Source organism: Alternaria viburni (assembly GCF_023758015.1).
Source record: "Alternaria viburni strain BMP 2772 chromosome Unknown scaffold_1, whole genome shotgun sequence".
NCBI classification, from domain to species: domain Eukaryota; kingdom Fungi; phylum Ascomycota; class Dothideomycetes; order Pleosporales; family Pleosporaceae; genus Alternaria; species Alternaria viburni.
Window position 1 is genome coordinate 2,125,966 of NW_026055770.1, and position 19,949 is coordinate 2,145,914.

At 53.9% G+C, this 19,949-nt stretch overlaps 9 protein-coding genes across 9 annotated transcripts; 3 read left to right on the forward strand and 6 right to left on the reverse strand.

Moving 5' to 3' along the window:
* Positions 1-177: 177 nt before the first annotated feature.
* Positions 178-1,883, reverse strand: J4E79_000758 (uncharacterized protein; the record flags this gene model as incomplete). The annotated part of the gene is made up of 3 exons (XM_049349673.1): positions 178-1,166; positions 1,222-1,602; positions 1,652-1,883. 3 exons carry the CDS (start codon positions 1,881-1,883, stop codon positions 178-180), a joined length of 1,602 nt encoding a protein of 533 aa, XP_049216460.1.
* A 753-nt stretch (positions 1,884-2,636) lies between these two features.
* On the reverse strand, positions 2,637-3,152 carry J4E79_000759 (uncharacterized protein; the record flags this gene model as incomplete). Its single annotated transcript, XM_049349674.1, is given in 2 exon segments — positions 2,637-3,001; positions 3,017-3,152. The coding sequence occupies 2 exon segments, from the start codon at positions 3,150-3,152 to the stop codon at positions 2,637-2,639; spliced, it is 501 nt and encodes a 166-aa protein (XP_049216461.1).
* Positions 3,153-3,731: 579 nt separating this feature from the next.
* Positions 3,732-5,037, reverse strand: J4E79_000760 (uncharacterized protein; the record flags this gene model as incomplete). The annotated part of the gene is made up of 4 exons (XM_049349675.1): positions 3,732-4,022; positions 4,071-4,822; positions 4,878-4,940; positions 5,010-5,037. The coding sequence occupies 4 exons, from the start codon at positions 5,035-5,037 to the stop codon at positions 3,732-3,734; spliced, it is 1,134 nt and encodes a 377-aa protein (XP_049216462.1).
* A 1,238-nt stretch (positions 5,038-6,275) lies between these two features.
* J4E79_000761 (uncharacterized protein) lies at positions 6,276-7,550 on the forward strand (the record flags this gene model as incomplete). The annotated part of the gene is made up of 2 exons (XM_049349676.1): positions 6,276-6,928; positions 6,977-7,550. The coding sequence occupies 2 exons, from the start codon at positions 6,276-6,278 to the stop codon at positions 7,548-7,550; spliced, it is 1,227 nt and encodes a 408-aa protein (XP_049216463.1).
* Positions 7,551-8,749: 1,199 nt separating this feature from the next.
* J4E79_000762 (uncharacterized protein) lies at positions 8,750-11,320 on the forward strand (the record flags this gene model as incomplete). Its single annotated transcript, XM_049349677.1, is given in 4 exon segments — positions 8,750-8,800; positions 8,825-8,998; positions 9,012-9,901; positions 9,952-11,320. 4 exon segments carry the CDS (start codon positions 8,750-8,752, stop codon positions 11,318-11,320), a joined length of 2,484 nt encoding a protein of 827 aa, XP_049216464.1.
* A 444-nt stretch (positions 11,321-11,764) lies between these two features.
* Positions 11,765-12,591, reverse strand: J4E79_000763 (uncharacterized protein; the record flags this gene model as incomplete). Its single annotated transcript, XM_049349678.1, has 2 exons — positions 11,765-12,177; positions 12,213-12,591. The coding sequence occupies 2 exons, from the start codon at positions 12,589-12,591 to the stop codon at positions 11,765-11,767; spliced, it is 792 nt and encodes a 263-aa protein (XP_049216465.1).
* Positions 12,592-12,964: 373 nt separating this feature from the next.
* J4E79_000764 (uncharacterized protein) lies at positions 12,965-15,449 on the reverse strand (the record flags this gene model as incomplete). The annotated part of the gene is made up of 2 exons (XM_049349679.1): positions 12,965-14,693; positions 14,740-15,449. 2 exons carry the CDS (start codon positions 15,447-15,449, stop codon positions 12,965-12,967), a joined length of 2,439 nt encoding a protein of 812 aa, XP_049216466.1.
* Positions 15,450-15,795: 346 nt separating this feature from the next.
* On the forward strand, positions 15,796-17,052 carry J4E79_000765 (uncharacterized protein; the record flags this gene model as incomplete). Its single annotated transcript, XM_049349680.1, has 2 exons — positions 15,796-15,798; positions 15,850-17,052. 2 exons carry the CDS (start codon positions 15,796-15,798, stop codon positions 17,050-17,052), a joined length of 1,206 nt encoding a protein of 401 aa, XP_049216467.1.
* Positions 17,053-17,763: 711 nt separating this feature from the next.
* J4E79_000766 (uncharacterized protein) lies at positions 17,764-19,096 on the reverse strand (the record flags this gene model as incomplete). The annotated part of the gene is made up of 2 exons (XM_049349681.1): positions 17,764-17,885; positions 18,247-19,096. The coding sequence occupies 2 exons, from the start codon at positions 19,094-19,096 to the stop codon at positions 17,764-17,766; spliced, it is 972 nt and encodes a 323-aa protein (XP_049216468.1).
* Positions 19,097-19,949: the final 853 nt, after the last annotated feature.

Here is a 19,949-nt window from a genome sequence, read left to right on the forward strand (position 1 = left end):
ACGATGAGCTTTCACTTGTGACGTGACGAAGGTCAAATGTCCATTAGGATATCTACAGTATTCTACCAGCAACACGCGCAACCCAAAACTATGACCCTGTTGGGTATCACAAAACGAACAGCAGACGAGCGATGGACCTAAAAATAACGACAACACAACATCTTCATCCATCCCATTTCATGCCTGCACCTCAGACACAGTCTCTGAAGCTTCCCGCATTGCTTGTTTGGCAGCGGCGTTCTTTTCTCTCTCCTGCTGGATTCGCTCAGCGTACAGACTCTTAGCTCTCATGGTAGGGCCCCATTTGTAGATGAAGAAGACCGGGGCGCAAACAAGAGCGGAGATGGCGGACAAGACCCAAGTCGAATTTGTGACACCGAGCTTCTTGTACATCGGACCGGTGTAGAAGGAGCAAATACCGGCAAGGACGTCTCGGGCGAAGCCATTGCCACCGGTGGCTGAAGCGGAATACGTGCCTCCGTACGCGGCAACCATGTAGTCGATCGTGGCGAAGTAGATGGCGAGATTTGCGCATCCGATCAGGACCGCGAAGATGAGGGGCGCAATCCAGGGAAGGGGTGGGCCAGTTACTACAAACGCTGACCCGAACAGGCCAATTGGCAGGAGTAGGACGATCCAGCGGAGGGCTGATAGTCGGCTTTCGGGGCTCAACACTTTCCCGTTGCTGCGCTGCTGGTTGTGTTTTCGGATGACGGGTACGTAGAGCACTGCTGCTAGCCAGTAGCCGATGAAGAGAGCGAACAAGGCGAGCCCTAGCTGACTAGGAGTGAAGCCCCATCCCTCCTTGCCGAACACGTAGCCGTATGACTCGAGGAAACTGAAGATGAGGGCGTCGCTGAATCCACTGAGCAGCGACAGGAAGCCAACGATCGGCTCGCAGACTAGCATCTTGTATGGTCGACCCATGATCTTGCCACATTTCTTGAGGTTCAGCTTCTCCGTCTCGGTCGGACCGACGACATTGGCATCTGGATTCTGCTTGCGTTGCTTCTTGGCTACCTTGTTAAGCATAATTGTCGACCTGGTCTCCGGCACGAAGCAGAAGTGAACGAACTGAACAGTGGCGCCTAGGATAAGCTGGATCCAGAAGTTCCATCGCCAGTGAAGGAATTGCTCGATAGGACCTCCACAGATGCCGCCAATTACTGGAGACAGTTAGCATTCCATTCCTCAGACATCTACGACATGAGCGTTACATACCTGAACCTAGACAGCTCCACAAGCTGACCCAGAGGATAGGGAGCTGCTGATCTTCGGGATCGAACATGTCCGCAACCATTCCGAGTGTGACGGAGCCGCCAGCAGAGCAGATACCGCCGAGCAGACGCGCAGCCAGCACATGGCCCCAGGACGTACTGGCACCGGCCATGATCTGCCAGATGTTGACGGTGAAGAGGGATATCTGCATGACTGGCCAACGTCCGTACTCCTCGGACCAGGGTGCCCATAGTTCGCACCCAATACCGTACAGGATCAAAAACCAAGCCATACCCGCTCTTGCGTTGGTGAAATGGTTGCTGCCGAGATGGTAGTGCTCGTTGAGCGGCCCAATTGCGTTGGAGTAGACCGCTGCGTTGTAGTCTGTCGCCTGTTAGCCTCGTTCGACTAAACGGTTGGCAAGACCACTTACTCATGCTGGTTTGGCAGAGTCCAACGACAGTCAAAATTGCCCATTTCTTCTTGTTTGAGAACGCATACCCGGTCTTCTCATATGCGTTCACTTCGTTGAGCTCCAGGGGGCCGCTGGGTTGGGCTTGACGGCTGTGTGTCGCGACCATCTCTATCGCATCCGCAGCTTGCTTGTTGCGGGGGCCAGAGCCACCAGAACTGGCGTCGCTGTCGTTCCTAACTTGGGTCGTCATGATTTGGGTGTTATCAGTAAGTTCAGTCGTGGAAGTTGAACAGCCTGTAAGACACTGAACTCTAGATAAGGCAGAGTGCAGTCGGCGGTAAATCTGGGAATGTGAAGGTTGAAAGATGGAGAGTGCGGGGAGGCGACAGATCTTATGGCTGGCATGCACGACGGTGGAACTTGGGACGAGAGTCCCAGCTCTGTACTGACAAAGGTCAGCACATATGCAATACACCTCGATGTAGTGGACCCCGTTGACGGAAGCGCGAGACGGCCCGCCCCTTGCTACCATGGTCCTCGAATGCGTCCGCGCACATTTGCTCGCAATTACCAGCATCATTTTCTTCGATTCAATATTAACATATCTCCGCTTTTAAATGGACTCAAGCAGAGATACTACCAGCCTGGAATGGCATCAAAAAACATCTCTCGCAACATTTGCTGCTCGACAGGCGTAAGTTCATGCACACCAACCCCTCCCCAGGAATGAAAGTCTGGTTCGGAACAACGCGGGGAAGCATTACCACTACAACCACTACAATCATGCAGGCACATCACGGGTCGAAACCCCTCGCTCAGAAGTAGCGTACCAGTTTACCATTTCCAGCCATTTTGAGAGGCACGTGAGCAACACCCTCTCGCGTATGCTCCCCACACTCTATCTACATCGCTCTCCATTGGCCCGAGCAAGTGCGCAAGTCACATGAACAATACCTCATCACCACCTCACGATGCTCCGCCTCTCCAGCCGCGCATATGATTATCAGGACCAGTCGAACACACCGTCCCCCTCATTACTGCCATCATCGCTCCACTCCCACTCTTCATTACCCCACGGCCGCAACGGTGTCCAACTGACTCCCCTTTTGCACTCAAACTCGCGCTGTAGAACTTGGAAGTGCGCGTCCAACTCTGCCCTCAACTGCATAAAAGCCGCCTTCTCGTCCTCGGCACGGGATGTCGAAGTTATGTGGGTCGTATGGTTGCGTATCTCATCTTCGCTGATGGGTTTGAAGAGATGCACCAGTGGCCGGGATTCGACTGGGGGACGGGAAGTGGAGTCGCAGTTAAAGGATGTGAGTGTGATGGATGGCTTGCCGTCCTGTTCCATCTCGAACGTCTTTGTGTCTGGCATAGGCGTACTTCTTTCGCTTGAGTTCATATGCTTTGCATAGTCGTAGGCCATCTCTAGGTTGATCGAGGAGTCGCTATTTACCACTTTGGTACTGAAAGCGCCCCGTGTGGCTTCGTGCTGCGAATCTTGGCGTTGCGTTGACATAGCGGCGCTGATACTCAGCTATTACCAGCATGAAATGAAGAGTTGTGTCACTTCTATACGCACTACAAACGCGAGGTTGAAACGTCACAAGCAAGCAGTCAGTCGCATGTCTCTCTGTTCGGAGACAAACGCTCATTGTTCGGTGATCAGCAAACGACCAACAATGAGTGGTATCAAAGGATTTGCCACGAGACTTCACAGTGCACGAGTTGTCTAGATGCGCAATGATGTTCGTGTCATGTATTGTTTCCACTGGTGGCGACGACATGCGTATGCACCAGTCGCAGACGTCGCTCCTACTGTGCGACGATGTTCACCAGTGTCCTACCCCATCGAGTAGCAGAGTCCTTCCACTTTGACCACAGTAGTCAAGAAGATGGGCATACTAATGATCAAGATAATCCTTCCCCGAAATTCCGACTCCTCAATCAGCACCGAGCCTTGAATGGTGCGGGCGGACGTCCGCTCGTGAAGTGAGAGCCTGTATGTGTTTGTGATTAGCGTGAGTCTGCCAGGAAAGGAAGTATATGCATACCACATAAGCCGCCGTTTCAATGCACACCCGGGATGTGACACAGTTCATGCCGATCCCATAGCCTCCCACCATTGCTGGTGAGCAGAGCAGACCTTGACAAAGTATCTGTCAAGCTCGGCGCGCTGCATAACCATGAGCTCGCGCTCAGGTGCCACCTTCTCAAGATCCATCTCATGCTCCATTGCGCGTATGAGCATGATATTCTTCTTGGCTTCGTGGTCGAGAGGAGCGCGGTTGGTGGTGTTGGTGGTAGCGACAGTCGTGGGTTGGATACTAGGCGTGGTAGACTTCTTAGCAATGCATGCGTTGAGCAAATCTTGTTGCACGCGCAAGCCCTAGAATCTGTTAGTGGATATACATTGCATAGATGTGTTGAGACTCACTTCTTCAACATGATCGATACCGGTTTCTGACATAGCCACCTTCCAGGCCAAAGCCTCGCTCTTGGCGTTGACCTGTTCGTCAACTACCTTGACTGGCGCCTCGAACACTTTCGCGTTCGGGTTCAGGTCTAGCGAGCTGAGTTGTTTGTGAGCTTGGACGAGGTCGTCGGTCTTGGTCCTCAAATGAGGAGGTATCGACTTCTTGCGGATGCTCTCAGGGCGAGGGCTCTTTGTACTAGCAGTCAACGTATCCTGTCCAGCGCCTTCTTGCATGGCTTTCTCAATAGCGACAGCCCAATCTGGCGGTTGGCTCTGGGTGGGTGATGCTGAACTTGTGGAGGCCTTCGGTTTTACTGGGTTCTCTGGACGGCGAGAGTGTGATACGAACATTGACTCCATCGTTCCCTTAGGAGGACCCGCGACACGTGTGGCTGGCTTGATCGCGGACAGCTTGGGCCTAGAGGTCTGAACATGTTCTTTGACAGCGTTCGCTGGAGGTGAAGCGGGACTAGCACTTTGGATCACGTCTCGAGGGAAGCCGGTGCTGCGTGCAGCTGGAGCTGGCCACTGGCCGATTCCACGGCCCAGAGAGCTTCCGTTCACGGATGAAGATGAGGCACCAAGCTGGGTTGTGGCAAGCATCTTCGCTTCCCGTCGGAACGATTTACTGCGGCGGTCGTGTTCCGGATCGCGATTGAAGCGCGGGTCCGGAAGACGTCCAGGCCTAGCGATGCTGTCTGCATCCGGTTGCCCTATATCGCTAGGTCAGCGTGCGTGACGAGAATTCTCATGTCTGAGATTACATACACGTCTCAGCCTCCGGGGGCGGTGCAGGGAAGGCATCCCATACAAAGGCCGGGGCCGCGCTCACTATACATCTGTCAGTTCCCACGCCAACATAGCAGCAGATTGACCTGCAGCGTCATCGAGCAAGCTCACCTGTATTCTTGGGCGTGAGGAACGGCATTCTCACTATGTGAGCGCGAGCGCTAGGAGATACTGAGTTCGCAGATGTTGAGACAAGGTTGGAAGAAGAAGTGCGGCCAAACCCTGGAGGTTGTTGACGAGGCAGCCGGCTAGCTCTTGCCGCCGATTGGAGTCGAGGTGAGCGCGACTTCCCAAAGCGGAAGCAGCAGCCTGGAGCACCAGCAGCTGAAACCTTTGCTGGGTGACCACGAAATGACGTGGACCTGCTAACTTCGAAAGACCAACAGGTAGGCGCGGACTCAACTAAGAAGCTTACTCGAATGGATTTATAGCTATGCGATGGAAATTTGTGGATATTGCTGTACGTGAAAAGACTATGCTCGGAAAAGCGAGATGACAAGATGATCTGAAGACTAGAGGATAGAAGAGGATGTAGGACTGGAGAGAGCAGAGTCACGTCACGGGGCAACGGCGTCTCTCACCTCGGGAGGGACATAACATGTTTGACTTCCCACAGCTTACCAGGATAGATAAATGCTCTTTTGAGTTACTGGAGTTTTGCAGATATGGAGTAGTTGGAAGCTTCTTGTTGTCCTTATCAGGCCCGAGCGGAGGCCATGAATGAGGGTGAGATTGAAGACAACGGGGGTGATTCGTCGCAAAGCTCGAAAGCTGCGCTTGCGACCTCAGAGAACGCGTCTTTGTCTACGGCTACGTTGTCATCCAGATATGCGTGTAGCTCCTCTCCTGGATGATGTGCCCGGCGAGGTTTGTGCTGCCTCAGAAGCGGTGCCGCTAAGAGCCGGCCGCTAACCAAATTGATCGTTGATGACTACTAACTACTATCCCACGTGAGACCGCGACAAGCGGAGATCTATTTCTACATCTGATCGTCGTGCACACAGGTTCGTTGGGCTTTGGGATTTCGCGTAGGCATCGTTCGACGGTTCAGGGAACGCAATCACTCCTACGCACCGTACTCACGCCCTGAGTTTGCTTGCTTAACCACCTGCAGCGGCTGTTGCGCGTGGTAAGCTGCTCAAGGCTGCGAAAGCACGCACACTGGGTCTCCACGACCAGCTTCACTCACTTTCCTTTCTTCGTCATTCTTTCATTTAACGAGTCGCTACCTTAATTGGTAATAGGTGGATCAAACTGCACCTGCCACAATAGAGCAGCCTCGCACTTTCTTCGGTTGCGGCGAGGGAAACTTGCTCTCCCCAATCCGAACTCGCCATTTTCGCACTTCTCTCAAAAGTCATCAACTTCTTCCGCAAAATGGCGGGAAAAGTCACTTATTCACGGCGCCCGAACAAACGCCGCGCACCTCACGACCGCGATCCAGCAGATGAGAACGACGACCGTCACAAGCGGAATAAAACAAATACCGAGCCAAATGGATCGCGGCTACCGACACCACCCTCAAGCCGACGAGGAAAGAAATCCTGGTTCAACGGTCCCGTCTCCATTCCTGATGACGACATGAACCCTCCGCGCTCCATCTTCGATAAGGTTCTTGAAAACAAGAAGCATCAGGCCCCAAAGCCGCATCAGCGCAGTGTCCAGGGTGACCGTGAGAACTTCAAAGGCCTTATGAAGACGGGACAAAAGTCGAGAGAACAAAACGGCTGGGCGAGGAACGGCTCTCTGCCAACGCCACCAGCGGAGGCCCAGAAGAAAGCCCACCAGCAAGCACGGAGAGATGAGAATTTCGCGCGGTACAAAGGAACTATTCACAGGAACGAGCCGGCGATACTAAAGTCATCGCCCACGGCGCCAAACCAGACATCGCGGCTCTTCGAGCGGGTCATTAAAAACGAGCAGCCGAAAGCACCATATAAGCCGAAGGCATACAAAGCTGAGGAGATCGCAGCACCACGGCGAACTATAATGGGGGAACGTCTGTCTAGAAGTTCAGACCAAGCCCGCAAGTACGTCTCAGACACCACTGACCTCATGCACAGGACTGACTGTATCAGATTCAAAACGAACCAGACCGACTCGCCTCTCCTGCAGCTCCCCGAAAACGTGAGGAATCTCATCTACACTTACACACTTGGTGGTAAGACTATCAACATCGGCTACCAGACCTATCACCTTACCTTTGATCCCACAAAGCCCAAAAAGGTAAAGCGGGTTACTCCTATCTTCAAGTACCAGTGCACAGTATACGATGGTACTCAGAATCCCTTTAAGACGATATCCCAGCCCTGGGTCAAGAGGCCCACCGTGTTTACCTTGCTCAACGGTGTCTGCCGTCAGATGTACCAGGAAACAGCGACGCTGCCTTACAGGCTCAACCTAATCGCGTTCGACTCGTATAGCATCATGTTCAACTTCTTGTTCCTGGAGAGCCGCCTGCACCGCGAGCATCTCGATGCCTTCACCGAGCTTTTACTACCGAACCAGCTACCCGGGTCAAATGCACTCGCCCGCTTGAGCAACGTCAGCAAGGTGTATCTAGGAGTCACACAGGAGGGAAAACCTAAGGGGTGGTACCGTGTAGTGCGTACTCAACGCGAGGAGCCGAGACTTGCAAGAGTCATGAAGTAGTGTGAGGCATGCATGGTAGCATGAATGTGCACATGTTGGCTTGAAAGGAGTTTCGGTGCGACTGTATGGCATTATTGTTTATTAGTTGCATGATACCCGGTATGGCAACGACGTTATGATCCAGCTACACGCCACCATCTCATGGGCGAGGCCAGTATCCATCGGGTAGCTTGAAATAGATTCTCAGAACAGAGGCGATTTGCTGCATGGACAGTTGCGTTGTTTCTTTCCTTTTTTGTACACGTATAGAGGTATAGAGTGTTGAGTCAGTTGGGTGTGAGTCTGACATGTGAAAGAGGCGCCAGCTGTAAGCCGGTCCGTCCGCCTATGCGAATGGCCACGACTGACTGTGGCACACCCATATTCTTTTTTGAGGGTGCATTGTCTCATGCATAGAGCCTCGTGGACTCACAAGATCGAAGATGGCGGTCAAAACAGGTAGGGATGGCTGCCCCACGTCTGCAGCTTTCTCCAGATCTGCCGTCTGCAGCGCGGGATCGCGATTTCGGACGAGTAACTATTCGCGGCGCTACACGGCCTTTCTGAACTAATGCTGCGTGCCCAAAGTTCACAATTAAGGGCTCTTGGGAGTCGAGCACATCAACAGGTGGTCAGAGGACTCTCGGCCTTTGATACCAGCTACACGTAAGACACATGATCCATGGTGCATGTGCAGTAGTCTGCCAACACTGGACCTGCAGGTACAGGTGGAAGCTGCGTGTCGTATCAGCGTCGGTTGACGACTACTGCCGACGCGACACCCTCGCCGGCTTTGTTTAGTTGATCCTTGCCGATGACGATGTACCATGCGCATGTCCCCACGCTCCCTAGCATGCGCTGCACGCATCGAATACTTCAAAGGCGTCAATGCCGACCTTTCTCGCGCTCGTTTCGTCGTCCGGCGACAACATTGCACAAGTATTGAAGTGGCAAGCCTGTGACGCACCTTCCGCGACTTGCGCGACCGAGGCGCATGACCACCCGCAGTTGACCATCTCCGGCCACCCTACACCGCGTCTTCTCGAAAAGCACTATTACTAGGCTACAGGCTCCCTCGACCGCGACAGACTCCCTGGAAACCGACTTTCCTACTTCGACACCACCGCACGCTGCCTTCACGACCACTCGATCTACCGATCCTCCTACCACCGGCTAAGCCAGGCTTCGTAGGATTCGCGCATGGCGTGTACCGGCGCTCGATGTCATTGCTGTCTGACACCATCTTTACAGGCGGCAGTACGCGACTGCACGTAAGAGGAGGACAACATGGGCAGAAATCCATAAGGAAGAGCAAAAGCCATGGCGGCTTCCTCGGACCCCTGGTGCAGCTGGCCAGGAATCCGTTGGGGACTCTGGGCGACCCAGTGGGCGACTACCATGTTCCTGAATTAGCCGTGGATGCTGCGGAAGCAAATCGTAGGCAGGTCCTGTACCTGCACATGAAAGACGTGGGTTCCTCAGATTGGTCGTGCCCTTTCACATGCTGACGAGATCGCCACGCAGGCCGAGACATACGACCAATGGAAAGCCGCCGCGACCGAGCTCGATATCCTAGAAGGAAACGAAGCCTGGAAAGAAGAGGACGACACTCCGGAATACAATGTGGATCTGGTTGCTGCCCGGCTGAAAGAGCTGGACGATGCTCGCATGAGCTGCGACGTGAAGAGGATGCTGTTCCTGATCAGGACCACCCTCACACGCGGTTTGGGTGACATGGGCGACCTGCGTCTGTACAAGCACTCGCACATTGGAACCAAGCGTCTGATCGAGAGGTACATCGAGTCGGCTCAGCAGACTATGGCCGCTTTGCTGGACGTCTCGGAGAAGCAGGGAGATCAGTGTCCTATCGAGCCGCGGCGACTGGTCGATCAACTGCTTCAAACACGCCAATCATTCGGTAGGAGCGCATTGTTACTCTCAGGCGGTGGGACCTTTGGGATGAACCACATCGGCGTTGTTAAGGGTCTTTGGGACGCTCGTCTTCTCCCACGCATCATATCGGGAGCCTCTGCAGGAAGCATCGTCAGTGCGGTCCTATGCGCAAAGACCGATGCAGAGATCCCGGAGGTTATGCACCAATTTTGCTTTGGAGACTTGAACGTATTTGAAAGCCCGGATCACCCAGAAGGCCTGATCAACAAAGCAATGCGCTTGATGAAGTCTGGAGCTCTTTTTGACATTGCACATCTCATGAGAGTTATGCGTGATCTGCTAGGCGATTTGACCTTTCAAGAAGCATACAACCGGACTCGACGTATCTTGAACATTCCAGTTTCGACTTCGTCGCTCTACGAATTGCCCAGGCTCTTGAATTACATCACAGCGCCGAACGTGATGATCTGGTCTGCAGTGTAAGTTCACGAAACCAAGGAACCATTATGGCTATGCTAACGCTACGTAGATGCACGTCTTGCTCAGTTCCGCTCGTCTACAAGAAGGCATCTCTGCTGGCCAAGGACCCGAAGACCGGCCTGGAAGTACCTTGGGATCCAAACCCTGACGCGACGTGGATCGATGGCTCAGTAGACAACGACCTACCGATGACCCGGTTGGCCGAGATGTTCAACGTGAATCACTTTATTGTCTCGCAGGTCAACCCACATGTTGTTCCCTTTCTGGCGAAAGAGGAGGAGATTGTCGCTGCAGAAGCCCAAGGCGCCGCCAGTGGTCCCGGTTGGATGAGTCTCTCAGCTAGTCTTTGCAAGGGTGAGGTAATGCACCGCCTCCAACAGCTAGCGGATACTGGATTCCTCCCAAACCTTGTCACAAAAGGACGTTCGGTACTGAGCCAGAGATACTCAGGCGACATCAACATCTTCCCCAAGATCAACTACGCGGACTTCCCTAGAGTCTTGAGCAACCCCACGCCCGAGTTCATGGTCGGATGCATGCTCACTGGACAGCGAGCTACGTGGCCAAAGCTCTCGCGGATACAAAATCATGTCGCCATTGAGCTCGCGTTGGACGACACGATCCAGAAGCTCAAGGGACGACTCGTCTTTACACCACAGCAAGACGTCAATATCAGGCGGACCAGCTCTCAGGATAACGATCTCGCTCAAAGAAAGCGAGCGAAATCGACGCATAAGATGACGCGCTTCGAGCTCAGGACGGAGCCTCCTAGCCCTGTGCTGCGGAAGTCTGCACCCACCAGTCCTCTCTTGTCTCGTGCAGCCTTGAGAGCGTCCTCCCAACCGCTTTCCGTTGCGAAGCAAGCTCAAGGCGCAAACAACGCAAGGCGCCAGTGGACCGAGACCATCCAACTCGATCCCATGTCGTCCACGAACGACACGTCTGACCACGACTACTTTGCCGATCCCGAGTCAGACACTACAGACAGGCTCTCTTCACCCTCGCCTTCTACATCGCCCACCTTCACCGGTCCCACTCTCTGGCCTTCAACCCCTCAAGCCATGATGCAAGCCGCCCCACAGCCCACGCTACAGCCCACGCCACAGCCAACTCAAAGTCCGCTCAGTCGTCGTACCAACACGCTGTTCAACCTCACCATGACCTCGGCCGCAAGGTCCCCCTCCAATCCAAACGTACCAAGCTCACCAGAGCTGCGGTACAAGCGCCTATTCCACCCTCCAGGGCCCGCTACACCCGATGTTAGTGTAGGCCCACCGATACTGGATGTAGAGCCCGTCAATACAACACGTTCTCCGTCTGCTAGCAGACCTGGTAGCCGTCGCGGCAGTGCATCGGGTCTGCCAATCGATCCATCAGGGACGAGGGGCATGCTGCTAAGGAAGAAGAGTTACATGTAGCGTGGATCGCTGAGCTTGATGTCTTTTTCGCGATTATCCTTCTTATACATAGTCTTTCACATTCTGTTCACCCTTTGACCTTCTTCACACACCTTTTCATTTGTTCAACCAGCATGGAAGGCGAATCAGATAGGTCGCCATACGATCCGAGAGAGTAGACTGGAATACCAACAGCAACAGCACACAAGAGTAGTGATACCCCTTCCGTGTACTGTATCTCTATAAACATACATAAGACGTAGCAGAGACCAGATCATACAGATGATGATATAAATACACAATACAAATCCAACATTACACGTCGCCATCATCATTACCTCCATCCCTCACCCGTTCATTACCCACCCATCAAACCATTCATTCATTCATTCATTCGTTGACCCCTCCCTCTCCGTCTCCCTAAAAACCTGCTTAACCTCCTTCCCCCTCCACCGCTCAAACAACTCATATCCAAATACCAACACAATCGGTAAACTCACCATTATCGCTGTGACACGGCGCGACGCGGGTTTGTATTTGGGTGGCAGCCTGATGTCGGGTGTGGGCTCGATGAGGCGCGTGGGGTGTTGGCGGTGCGGTGGGGACGGAGGTGCTTGTTGGTTTGAGGGACGGATGCTGGTTGGGTAGGGGTTTGGCGGTATGTGGCGGGTGGAGGTTGTGGGTTTTGAGAAACGTGGGTATGGGTTTGGAGGTGGGGAGACCGGTGAGGGTGCTTTTGTGGGGTGTGAGGGGAGGGGGATTGTTGTTGGGCGTGGAGTGGTGGGATTCGTAGTCGGTTTTGGAGGAGGAGGCTTCGTGGATGCTGATACTGCTGGTTTCGACGGCGGGGACGCTGGTTTTGTTGTCGGTTCCTGGGTCTGGGGTTGTGGCGGCGCAGTCTTCTTGTCCGTACTCGACGCTACCTTCTCCACGACCTTCGCAGCAGACTGTGCCTTCTTGAACGTCCCTTTCGCTTGTACCTCCTCTAATATCTTGCTTGTAGACGGTGCGACGGGCGTGGGTTGTTCGAGCGCAATTGGCGACTGGGGCGCATCTTTCTTCGCGGCAGGAGTTGCAGGAGGAGCAACCGTCTTTGCGCTTTTCACAACCGTCTTCTTCTCTTTCTTGACCTCCACAGGTTTCGCCTTTCCAGCGGGCTTCGCGGCGACCTTCTTTACGGCCGCCTTGCTCGCTTCGACCGCTGGTATCGCCCCCGCATCCTCGGCTACGACTTTCTTCGGGCGTCCGCGTTTCTTAACCGCTGGGGGTTCACTCGGTGGTACTGATGCCATTGTCGCTGTTCAATTGGCGTGCAGACAGCATGCGCAACGTGTCTGAGAGAGTAAGGAGGGCGAAATGGGCGTTGCGACACGGCGACTAGGGCGGGCGCATTTCGAGGGGTGAAGCGGGAAATTTTGGGCGAGTATGATTTAGGCGGAGATGAGATGCGATGCAGGGATGCGCGCGCATCCAACGGTTCGTAGCGTGTCTGGGGACAGGCGTGACTTTGCTGCATGGCGACTAGTTTGCATGAAGATAGCTAGGCACTCCATGTGTACTTCATTTCATTCATTCAGATATCTACGTTACAGCATTTACAAACTCCATGACACGTGTTATACCGGCAATTCAATCCAACACCATCAACGCCTTATCGTATCGCAATTACTTCTGCGCTTCTTCCCTCTTCACTCTGAAGAAGGCCAGTTTGGCGAAACGTCCTAATTGTCCCCAGTAGTGCCGACCAGCAGAGTGGTCCATGATTCTCTCTAGTAATCTCACGACTGCCATCCTGACATCCTGTCGGGGATGAAACAAGCCTAGACTAAGATAGAAGAGGCCAGCATCTGGGATCACACAGAGCAGCTGCAGGATGGTGTCGTACTGGAGCTGCGAATTCGCCTTGCGCTCAGAGTCATTCGCGATGGAAAGTGACTGGGCCATGGACGACAAATCACTCGAAGAGGCATTCGCACTCTCACTAGGTGGTGAACCCGCTTCTTCAACGCACCGCGCGAGTGCAAGATAGATGCCCGCAGATTGATCGTGCGTAAGTTTCAAGCATCGCAGCTTGTCGTGCTGGTGGCCAATGTCAAGACCACGCACTGGTCTCTTCTTCCAATGTCTCGCTAGATCTTGAACGCAGCTGTAATAACTCCTTGTGTTGCGCCAGCCCTCGATGCGGTGTACATTTGCAGCGAGCTCGCGTAGCTTGTGGTTCTCGTCTGGCCAGACGTAGCCATGTCCAGAGACACCATATGCGCCAACGTCGGTCTCGTGGGAGCCAATGTACAATGCCGAAGCGCCATAGACCGTCTCTTCGAAAGCGGCCGCGATGCGGGTGAACTTGAGCACCCACGAACGCCACTTCGCTCGGATGGCATTCTCGCCGTGACGGTTGGCGATGCTCTCGAGAAGTCTGTCCATAAATTGGGTGTCGCCGGTAGGGTCGACGCCGCCGCCCTTGCCGTCAAAGGCTGGTGGTGCCCCTGGCCCATTCAGTGGTAGGCCCTGTTGCTGGAAGAACATGGACCCCTCTGTGGGTGATGCCGTTTCAATGCGATTGCTGATCTTCATGCGACCGGTCGGCAGATCGCAGAGCAGATCCCACCACTCGGGCTTGTAGGAGAAGGCGGGGTTGGTGACGCCAGCAATAAAGCCAGGTACCTTCAGCAGGTCATCTACTTTGGTAAGATCGGTATATGGGAACGCATGGCGAACGAAGCCACGGAGAATGCCACCAGAGGCCAGAGCACATGCTGCCAGTACAGCTTCAGCGACTTCGCCTGAAGGACGATTATGTCCGATGAAGATGATGCGTTTTTGTGTGAGGAGGGCGTTGACGAGGACGATGATGGGGTGAGTGAATGCGCCGCTCGTAGTCAGATGTGGGTGTAAAGCGAAGGGCTGCGGTTGCGCAGCATGAGGCGCGGAGAAGGTTTGGATGAGCTTGATCAAGGAGAAGTCGCCCACAGTCTCTGGACTCAGAGCGGTGGGTATCTTGACGGGGACAGGTATGCCGTTGTAGTTGATCTTGGACTCGAACTCGTGCGTGTCTCGCGGGACAGTGTATGTCTTCTTGCGCGACTGAGGATCTGAAGATGTTTCGACAGAGTCTCTCGCTGCATCGAGCTTCTTCCGCTGCCGGACCATGAGCTCGAACTTCTCCACGAACATGTCTTTTGCGTCGCTGGCGCCAAGCACGAAGTTCTCCAGGGGGGAGAGTCTCGGGAGAAGTGAGAGGTCCATGGCATTGAGGGCGTTGTATAGAGATTCGAGGGTCTCCAGGACAGGTGCCCTGAAGTATTCCTCAAGAGCCAGCAGTAGCAGGGGCTTGTATATGTGCAGGAAGGGATGGCGCGTGCATATAGCCATGGCTTTGACGATGGCACCTCTACATAGTGTTAGTCTTGCCAAGTTTATGGAAATGTTATTCCTACCTCTTCACTGTATTGTCCTGCTTGGTGTTGACAAGGTTCAAGACATAGACTAATGGGGGCCCGTCGGGGTCTGGCTCCCCCTCGCTTTCGGTGTCGTCGTCGCCGTCATCGTATTCGTCGTCTTGCTCTTCAGTACCGGCAGTCGCATCGTCGTCGCCGTCGTCTTCCAGGCCCTCTTTCCGCCGCCGTCTCCGCCTCCTGCGCTCTCTCCGTGCTTCGCGCTCCTCCTCTTCGGCTGTGGTGTCCTTGTGCAGGAAGAAGATGGTCCAATCTTGACTGCGTACGTGCGCCTGATCGGGCAACATGAGCTCTGCTAGCATAGTCTCGTCTCCACTGATAGCCGCCGGGTACTGGTGCTCCATGATGGAGCCGCGGTCAATGTCGAACGAGGCGACCAGGATGTACTCGACATGGTTCTCAACTGCGTCGGCGGGATACTGCGAGCGCAACTTGGCGGTTCCTCTGGGAATGGCGGCCATGGAGGACTGGTACGACTCGTCGTGCGAGGACTGGATCGAGTCGTCTTCGTCGCCCTCGCGGAGCATGGGGGGTTGCGGGGAGCGAGCTTTCGGGTGGTGGCCATTGCGGGTAGAGGGCGATCGCGAGGGAGGGAACGAGGAGAAGGAGGGCTGGCGCTGCAGGGAAACAGGCTGAGCGGCATTGGGCCCGCTTGGCCGCTGTGCGATTACTTCAGCCATGAGTGTCTCCATCTTCTTCTGTACGGGCACCTGGCGACTCGGATGCTACATTATAGATCGACGGCGCTAGGGGAGCCTAATGTAACCGTCCCGAAACAACATGACGCGCTGTAGCTGGCGGCGATGGGGGATTGATCCAGCAGGCCGTGGGTCTGGGAGCGTGAATGGCTACCGCATAGTATCCGGAGCTGTGACTATGCGTGTGACCCGCTATGCTGCCCGCAGAGAGTGAACGAACCCTGCATGCCCACGCCAATTACCCATGTCAGCTTATCGATAGGCTCGTTGCTAGGCCATCCCATTGACAACACCAAACAACGCGACGACCAGCGACATCTCCAAAACGAATATACGCACCATGGTATGCTGGACCCTTGTGAACTGTATGAATGCGACTAATCCAGATATGCAGTCTACAACGCCAACGCCCTACAAGCCCTCGCCCCTCTCCTTCAACAGCCCGCGCCAGTCGCCCTTCCGCAGACCAGGCTCCATCAGAGAGAGCTCACCATCTACCCTGCGACCATCGACGCCAAACAGTTCGCCTCTAAAGCCCAAAGAGACTCCGACATCCCCTGCGCAGACCCCCAACCGTCTGTCTATCGGGGGCAACCCATCGCAAAACCCGCCATCCTGGCTGAATGCACGGGGGACGACGGGCACCCCAGAAGCGCCCAATTCGCCTTCTCGAAATCTCTCGCCTGGACGCAATGTCTCGCCAACGCGGAATGTTTCCTCGTCTTCGCAGATGACGGTGCGCCCTCTAAGCACATCATCCATCGCAGCCAAGTTCGAGGCCGCCGGGAGGGACGACGCACCACCGCCTCTCTTCAGCAGAAAGAAGTCACCACCTGTCGAAAATACCGAGCCAATTGAGAGTTTCAAGCCAGCCGAGATTCATACTCCGGTTGAGGAGCTCAAGCCGGCGGAGACATACAAGCCAGTTGAGACGTTCAAGCCAGTCGAAACCTTCAAGCCCGTCGAGACCTTCAAGCCTGTCGAGACATACAAACCCGTCGAGACCTACAAGCCAGCAGAGCGCACAGCGCGACCAGCACCCATGCAACGCATGGCCTCCAGCGACGCCCTCTCCAAACTGCCCCCACCCCTCCTCCACAGCATGCGCGAATCCTTCAGCGTCATGGACCGCGACGACGACGGCCACGTCAACTCCGCCGACGTCGCAGACATGCTCTCCCAACTCGGTCTCTCGGCCACCCCCTCCCAACTCTCCACCTACTTCAACGGCGCACAATCCATCAACCTAGCGACCTACCTGACAACGCTATCCGACCTCCTCGGCAACCTCTCCCACCAGAATGAACTGACCGCCGCGTTCGAAGCCTTCGATGATAATGACGATGGGCAAATTGATCTGGCGGAGCTGAAGGACGCGCTGTTGCATACTGCGCCTGAGGCTGGGGAGAGGAAGTTGACGGAGCGGGAGATTGATATGGCTATTGAGGGGTTTAGTGGACGGAGGGCTTTCGCTAAGGGAGGGAAGAGTTTGGGTAATAGGACCGAGGTGTTTAGATGGCAGGAGTTTATGTCTAGTCTTACTGGTGGGGGTGGTAATGGTGGTGAGAATGGCGAGGGTGCTGCTGCGCCGGCGTAAATATATCCACGGGAGGCAAGTGCAATTGGGTTCTGGGTTTGAATTGGGATTTTGGGTTTATGCGCAAACAAGTGCGGTTTTATGTATACCAACGAGTATTTGATTTATGCACGAGCAGCGCTTATTGTTCTCTTATCCGATAGTGTCATTTCCTGTGCCTGCCATTGAGATCGTATACTCTGTGAGTGGCTCAGCGTCCAGGGTTCAGCGCAGAATCGACCAATGAAGTAGAGCACAGCATTTCCAATATTGCTCTTCTGACACACTCCCTTGAAACTAGGTGTGTGTGTGTGTGTGTGTGTGTGTGTGTAAAAGAATACTTAATCGCTCAGATGATACCGGAGTCAGGCTGCATGCAACCCGAATTCAACCCGAATTCATGGTTGCCAAAGGCTCATGATATCTGGAGCGCGGGCCCAGATCTTTCTTTGAAGTCCTTCAAGATCTCGAGAATGAACAAATCAATCGCTTTTGTAAAGCCTTTGGTCTCCCTATAACCCAGCAACGACTTGTAGATCCACCGCAGATCCAGCAAGTCGTCTGTTCTCTCGATCTTGGTATGTCTGGCCTCCTCCTCCCTCTACTCCCCATGCACTGTTCTGAGAAGTTTCCTACGAGCGGCCCGCGTCTTTATCTCATTAGATGTATACTTCCAGTTCGAATAAGCTCCGGGACGTGTCCAATATGCATTTTGGAGTTTCTTGTAGCGTTCTAGATTTTCCTGTAACTCATGATCAGTGTCCGGGTCGTGTACGGGTGGACGTTCTGAAGCACGGTCAATGCAGTGGACGATCGCATCGACGATGACGGTGGGCGAGATGTCGGTCGTTGTTCTAGTGAGTTTGAGTGAGGGGTCGGGATTAGGACCCAGACTTGCGTCAGTATCGGAACCCCATGTCTGCCATCCGGGTGCAGAGCATACTACTCTGAACAGCGGAGTCAGTTCGTCCTTCTGATTTTTCCTGGATATTTCGAGAGAATGGGTTGTGGATAGGTGATTTCCGGAACGCTTGTGTTGTCGAATGTACTGAACAGTAGCTGGTTGCATTTGTTAGTCTTGGATATACATACAGTAGACCAATACAAAGTTCATGTCGCTGCGCGATAAGTGCTTGTCGTGTTTTGTTGTGTCCATAGTCATGTTGACTATGAATCGGAAAAAGCAAGCTTGTGCGCTTCATACATGGAGCTTACCTGATGAATCCCGGAGATTGACCTGTCTCTTCTCGAATATGCGTGCCTCTGCTTTTCCATGCCAGCCCTCGAACCACACTGTACCCTCTCTGAGATCGATATGCAGGTTCCCGGTGGGGCTCTGTGAGACCGGTTGCATGCGACAGCAAGTCATGTATAGATGAGCTGGCCATGGTGGAGGAGATTCGTGTGATGTTTTCGCGAGTTTGTGTGGCTTCGGCTGCTCAACGTCTTCTGTCGCTTTGCGTTTGAGGCCGCTCTCTTTGTCGACCATTGATGAAAAGATGCCGGGTTCTTCCTTTGGAAATTTGGTCGTGATCGCAGGCTTGATCATAGGCTTGACTATAGGCTTGACGGGGCGGGTTTCCGTTGTCGATATAATGCTAAGACCAGACACTGGAGGCTGAACGATGCGTTCCAGGATGGGATCGGTGCTCACGGTCTGGATAGTACTGTTCGACAATTCGGATTGCACAGCAACCTCGGGCATTGTCTGCGTAAAGGCACATGCTGTCATGCTACCCACACTGGAGCAGCGCAAGCCTTGGAATGTCCAGTCCACGACTCCGCCATTCTCACCTTGATAATTTACCTTGAGCATTCCATCGTTCTTGATCAGGCGCAGACCCAGTCCTACAGCGCTTAACTCAAGGCTGGATCTCATTTCTGTGGTAGTGTCGTCAAAGACTTCGTCTGCACTGTCCTCAAAGTCTTTGCCATCCAGTACATAGACCATTGGCTTTCTGTTAGGCCGTTCGTGGAGTATTGTCAGTATGCCGGGCTGTAGGTCGTAGATGAAGAGCGTGAGTCCAAGGACAATGACGGGCAAGCCTCTCGTCTTCCTGATCATCTCGTATTTGTGAGCACGATGGCGGAAGCTTGGTTGGGAGAACTTTGAGAACAACCACGTCGGAAGCTTTGACAAGTATCTCGAAGAGCGAAAGTAGCGAGGAGGTTGTGAAGCAGGTGAACATGAGATCAGTAAACTCGGGTATAAGAAGCAGGAGAGGCAAAGGGTCCGCTATCACTTGGATGTCTCTCATCTGTGCATGGTGAAGTTCGTCTCTCACCGTAGATCTGAATCTGACCTGCTCACCTCCTTCATGATCAGGGCACGAGGTGAAGGTCGTCAAAGAATTGGCTACGATGCCCGGTCTGGACATGATGTCACTCTAGGATGCTGTGTCTGTCATCTCACGACTGCGATGAGTTCTGAATCGGAGATAACATTCCCGTCTTCTCTGAGCTCGTAAAACGGAATCGAATGTCGTCACTTCCAACATTGAGGCTCTGCAAACGTGAACGGGCTACGCTCGGCGATGAATGTTCGGGCTGATGGCACAACATACCAGCCTCTTCCTTTCTCAAGCCGGCCGGATTGATCCCGAGACGGGCCATGAACAATGACGGTGAGCAAAGATGGGAAACAAAGAACATGTTGGTCCATTAGGAGCCGTTGCCGTGGTTCATGCATGGATGGAGGCCTTGAGAACCCTGTTGCTAGCGTAGGCTGGACACGTCCGGTGGCTCCTGCCATTGGAGGACGGTACACGTGATGTACAACACATCGGCGCGGATTAGAAAGCTCCAAAAATTGCCATCCACTCGTTGGATAATGGCTGTGAATAGTGTTGAAATAGACCTGAAAGCGGCTAGCACTGGTGAGCTGGCCGAAAGAGGTCGCAGCTATAATATGTCATCGG